Genomic DNA, 6,027 nt, shown 5'->3' with positions numbered 1-6,027 from the left:
TCTCTTCAACATCAACATGTGTCCCCTCTTCTTCATGTCTCCTCTACATCAACATGTGTCCCCTCTTCTCCATGTCTCTTCTACATCAACATGTGTCCCCTCTTCTTCATGTCTCTTCAACATCAACATGTGTCCCCTCTTGTTCATGTCTCTTCTACATCAACATGTGTCCCCTCTTGTTCATGTCTCTTCTACATCAACATGTGTCCCCTCTTCTTCATGTCTCTTCTACATCAACATGTGTCCCCTCTTCTTCATGTCTCTTCTACATCAACATGTGTCCCCTCTTTTTCATGTCTCTTCTACATCAACATGTGTCCCCTCTTCTACATGTCTCTTCTTCATCAACATGTGTCCCCTCTTCTTCATGTCTCCTGTCCTGATCCATTTCTATAAAAACCTGTCTGAAAATGAGCTGATCAGATTTTGGCCACTTTATGATGTCATAACAATGTGTTGGCTTGTGTAACCATTAGCCAATCAGAAACCAAGATATATATATATTGATGAAAAATAGTATCATAGGGGACCTTTAAAACTGTTAGTACCTTAAACTGTTAGTTTGTTATAAATTATGCAACAAATAGTTTAAGAAGATAATCTGACTCACTGTATGGAAGCCCTGAGGGGACAGAAAGAATAAAAGATTCTGGTGATCAATTTTTTTTTAGGATCTTAATTGATTTCTCTCCTAAGTTTTATAACGTAAAACGTGCTTAAACGGTGCTGCAAGGATAATATTTTTGAGTCTCCACCAAAAGCCTGTTTGCTAGTCTGGCTAAACAAATGGTGGAACTAGCTCCACATTTAAATCAGGACAACATTATGAGTCACATATTCCATTGCAGACTGAAAAACCAAACCCTTTCACTTCCTGTATACTTTGCCTTTAAATCCAACATAACAAGAAATCAGTTTAAGAGTTTAACCCATTTGAAACGTATGCATCGACACATCAAATGATTTGGTTTATTTAAAGCAAACATATTCGCATTTTTCTTGTTATTCAGATTTTATTTCTTTGTCTTACACGTTTTAAAAGTGTTAGCTAAATTAAATGCAATGTAATGTAAAAGGAGAGCATTTTATACATTTTGGCCGAGGCAATAAAATACATTTCAAGTCAAAAGAAATTCAAGATAGTATTTTTACATAACTTGCAAACACCCAGTATGTGAACCTTTTGTTTAACATGCATTGATTTCAGTCCTAACATGGTGTTGCGGAGCACTTGTGCCTCTTGTGGGCAATATGAGTATTACACCAACAAACTAAATGAAAAAATATCACCGTAAAACTTTTTTTTCACGTAATTCAAACGATTTAAAGCAAAACAAAACTGGAATTATAAACTAATTATTCTACCTGTTCTTAAGTCATATATAAAGTAGAGGAATTCATCTAGATCAGAATCTTTTCTGACTTGCTTCTCAGGGCTTTTTGAAACGAGTCCGCAAAACAATTCAGTAAAAGATCGCAAACCAAGCCGTATGTAAGTAAGTAAGTAAGTAAGTAAAACTTTATTTATATAGCACCCTTCTCAACACGGATACAACGTGCTTTACAGTGCAGTACACACACTATAACATTTAGAATAAAAGGCATAAAACAGCAGCAGGTAATACATACGATAAAACACCAATAAAAGACAGCTACTGACTCACCTCCCCCGACGACCCAAAGGCCTGTCGGAAGAGGTGAGTCTTTAGCTGCCCCTTCAAAATCTCTATTGAGGCAGAGGCTTTTATTATCTGGGTGAGTTTGTTCCAAAGCCTTGGGGCCATCGCCTCAAAGGCACGGTCACCTATAGTCTTTAGCCTGGTTCGGGGCACCCTTAGGAGGCCTTGCTCAGAGGACCTCAGGGCCCGGGTTGTGATGTGAGGGTGGATGAGGTCATTGATGTAGGCTGGGGCTTGGTCATGGACAGCTCTATATGTGAAGACCAATACTTTGAATTGGGTTCTGAGACGGACAGGGAGCCAGTGCAGGGCAGAAAGGATCGGAGTGATGTGGCATGTTTTTTTGGACCGAGTGAGTAATCTGGTTGCAGCATTTTGGACCTGTTGTAACCGGTTTATCGATGTTTTGTTGAGTACGTATACACTGCAGCCACCAATTATATTATTTAAAACAGTCAACAGTGGGTCCACCAGTTAACAGACTAAATATACACCAAACGACAATAAGAACCCATTACTGGTCGATCAAAACCAGTCAGCCAGCTAGCAAATACAAAATAAAACAATGTCACTTAGCCAGTAAATCACACAGGATCAATCAACATTACCATTCTTTAAAGTCAATAAACAATCAACAAACAATCAAAGTCAATTAGTGAACAGTTGACAGACTATTGGTCCACCATTAAAACAATTAGCCAGTTAGTAAATCAATCAGTCAGTGCAGAAGGAAACAATCTGTATGTAAACCAGGTAGTAAAGCAACCCAAACCCAAAAGCACTTTCAAATGGTCTGCTAATTGAAGGCTAATGTACCTGCATGGTTCTTGCTTTTTTGAGTTTGTAACTTCATGGTGGGTTTTACTTGTTAAGAGTCTTTGGATAAAGGCTTCAGCAAAATAAAATGTGAATAAATGTTTTTAAAACTGTGTCACCAGCTGCAAAGTATAACCTGTCAATTAGTAGTTGAATACAAATTAGATCATGCAAACTATTTGGGGTAAGCTGTGCAGTATTTTTGCATGCTTAAATAGCAGAAAAATATTTTTGTTTTTTTCAAAATATCTGCTTTTATATAATAAAAACAGAATTTCTAAAGTCTGTAATGGTCCTCACCTTGTACTTTCAGAAACTAGGAGGGACATTTTTCACCATTATCACTTAAACTTGAGAATAACTAACCCTAATAGGGACATTTAGTAAACCATATGAACCAGTTAGTAAGCCAGTTTGTGAAGCAATCACACAGCTCAGACTAACTGGTTAACAGTCAGTAAAACATATGCAGTTAACCAATTATTGGTCAATCAGCAATCTAATCAGTAAAGTTGTTAACAACAGGAAAGAGAAACAATCAGCAAGGATTTAAATCAGCCAAAAATAAACCAGATTAACCGGAAAGCATTTAATCCATTCATTCATTCATCGAAGCAAATCAAGTGTTTTGTTCTTACTGACTGTTTCTGCAGCAGTCGTCTCTTCGAAAAAATATTCAGAGTTTATTCCGGGAAGCAGCAGACGGTAAACTGGTGATGCTGAGCTGGTGACGACCGCCCAGCAAAGACATGCAGCCCCTTTAAATAAGCTCTCACACACACACACACACACACACACACACACACACACACACACACACACACACACACACACACACACACACACACACACACACACACACACACACACACACACACACACACACACACACACACACACACACACATACACGCACACCTTGTGTCATCACAGGGGGAGTTGGGAGGGGCTTCACTGACAGATTGACCTAAAGGAGGGAGAAACAGATACATAAACTACAGCTAGTTATGATTCCACTACAGATGTGTATTTCTTACTTTACAATTAATTTACAAATGTTCTTCCAAGTGTCCATATTGAACATTTACTACACTACAACCACTTACAAAAAAGCACTAAAGCTCATTTAAAATGTGGTCCCTATTTATATATTTTCTTCTCCATATGTATGTCCAGTCCCAGCTGTGTGCGCCACTATTTAGTGTCCCCATTTCCGTTGTTTTGCATTACATGTCACTTCTTAGACGCTTTTACACATAACTAACATACATTCAAGACTGCAGTTTGAACCAATGCTCTCCTAAGTCTATGCAGTGCTTTTACAGTGGTAGACGCTGCACATGTTTCATGAAGTTGGTCAATGTTTTTCTAAATCCTGCGCATGTGTTTCTTCATTTGCTAATGTTTTGGAACATTTGTGTTTTTATATTTCCACTTTATCTGAAGCTGCAGAGTATTTCTCCTGATGGAAGTGTTTTAGGCTGCTGAAGCGTGTTTGCACCTGTCGGCCACCGTATCATTGCACCAAAGAACAACAATATTCAAGATTCAAAGGTTTTATAGAGAGGCGAAGTCCCTCCCTTTCCTCCATGGGACCTTATTTCGGAAAAAGTATGTATTGAAGTCAATGGAGAGAGAAAGATTATCTTTGGATCCCGTTTGAATTGTGCCAAGAATTACACATATGATGTTTGTCAATTTAAAAGATAATTTTGCAAGTAAAAAAAATACAAATGTGTCGTAAAACTGTGAAGTAATACTTTTATTTGTGTGAAACCGCTCAATGAACTACATCTCCCGTCTCGCACCACACACCAAGACGGCCGTCACGTTGGCACATTTCACTTCTTTCTTCCAGAATGAGGCGAAAAGTATTAAAAGAGGTGAAAATCACTCCAAGTCTGGGCATGTTGAGAGCTGTACACACACACAAGGGGAGTTAGTCGGTTCCATAAGAGCCAGCATGCGGGACCGGGATTCTGGGATTTGTAGTCTTTCTAGTTGCGTATTTTTCATATTCTTATATTTCAACAGTTTTACGACAAACTGTGACTTTTTTTACATGGAAATGATTTTTTAAGATTGACAAACATCATATGAGTAATTCGTGGCACAATTCAAACGGGATCGAAAGATACGTTTTCTCTTACTTGTAAATATGGTCCCATGGGTCAGAAGTAGATGGGCGGGACATCGCCTCTCTATAGTCATATGCACTGTAGCTAAAGTGAAGTTAACGCAATGAAAATAAAGACAGTAAATGCATGGGCAGTTAACTATAAGATTGCTAAAAACAGAAGGTATAATGAAATACTCTACAATAGTTAATCTTCCATTAGGTTTCTGTCTCATGCTAACGACTCGTAGCTGCAGGACTCTTCATGTTAGCCTCTTTTCATCACCAGCTCGTACTGTTACCTGTCTGCAGGTATAACGCCGTGGTCAGGAATTCAGCTTGGCCAGCTCCCAGCATGCAGCAGGTAAAATGAGAAGGGCGAAGAAAGTGTATCGGGGAGGAATGTATCTCGAGGGAAAGAGGACATTTTCTTTAAGGCTTTCAAAGATAGATAATTTATGGAAGCCCATTTCCGCAACTTGAAAAAAATAAAATCCCCATGAAAAAAGTCATAATAATGAGATAAAAAAATCAACGTTCACGGCACTAATGACAATAGTGTAGGCATACTGCTGCTGTGAGTTGCTAGCCTAACTCTAACCCGTGAACGTTACCACAAAACTATAGGCATATATATTATAGTTCATAACAGATAATGTCAATGCTATGAACTGCATTGTTGTTTAGCTGCAATATAGGCTATGTAACATCTAACATTTACAAAGTCACCTGTAATAGTTACCTTATTTAGGACTAGATGCCGTTTGCATTGATTGATTGATTGATTGATTGAAAAGTTTATTAACAGCTTGTATATTGGGTACAGTACAGTACAGCTCAAAACATACAATTGTTAAGGGGATGCAGACCAGAGAAAGACTTTCGTCTTGTTTACATCGGGGTCCCCCATTTCCAATTCATCATATCATTTAAGACATACAAGACATATTTGACATACAAATGGCTTATTTACAAATTGTATTTTAGATTTCGTTCTAATACATCCTAACCGGACATTTAAGACATACCAAGTCTACAGATATGCAGTTAGTAACAGACTCTAAAATGCGAGTATATACATAGACGGGGGGTGGAAGCTGTCCATTGTACGACAGGTTGAGATTTGTACCATTACCGGAGCCAGTTTTGCAATGCTCTCCCCCGAAGGTGCATGGTGGAGAGCAGCAAGGTGATGAAGGGACCTTTGAAGACAGCGCCACTGCTTTGCATGCAGACTTCTTATCTCATAATTTCGACTTTCTTATCTCATAATAACTTTTCATGGGGATTTAAAAAAAATTAAGTGGCGGAAATGGGCTTCCATAATAATTAGATATGAAATGTGTTTTTTTTTGCTTTCAGTCAAATCTCTGCGGTATTAAGTTGTTACAGATGGAAAGACATTGTTGGACTTTT

General features: G+C 38.3%; 1 protein-coding gene across 5 annotated transcripts in view; it reads right to left on the bottom strand.

Moving 5' to 3' along the window:
* The window catches only part of coch (coagulation factor C homolog, cochlin (Limulus polyphemus)), a 19,737-nt gene extending 14,445 nt beyond the window's left edge, over positions 1-5,292 (bottom strand). For 2 of the 5 annotated variants that reach the window (XM_079693084.1, XM_079693082.1), the window contains exon 1: positions 3,134-5,289. Coding sequence is in view for 1 of the 5 variants with exons in the window: in XM_079693081.1 (XP_079549207.1) it covers positions 3,414-3,462; positions 4,914-4,968 (104 nt within the window). In the remaining 4 variants the exon portion in view is untranslated. Of the gene's footprint in view, positions 1-3,133 lie in introns of all 5 variants that reach the window. The other 3 variants (XM_079693085.1, XM_079693083.1, XM_079693081.1) reach the window with 2 other exon arrangements.
* Positions 5,293-6,027: the final 735 nt, after the last annotated feature.

This window comes from Notothenia rossii, assembly GCF_949606895.1.
Source record: "Notothenia rossii genome assembly, chromosome: 7".
Classification (NCBI taxonomy): Eukaryota; Metazoa; Chordata; class Actinopteri; order Perciformes; family Nototheniidae; genus Notothenia; species Notothenia rossii.
The sequence above is the reverse complement of the archived record's forward strand: the minus strand, read 5'-3'. Positions and strand labels throughout refer to the sequence as shown.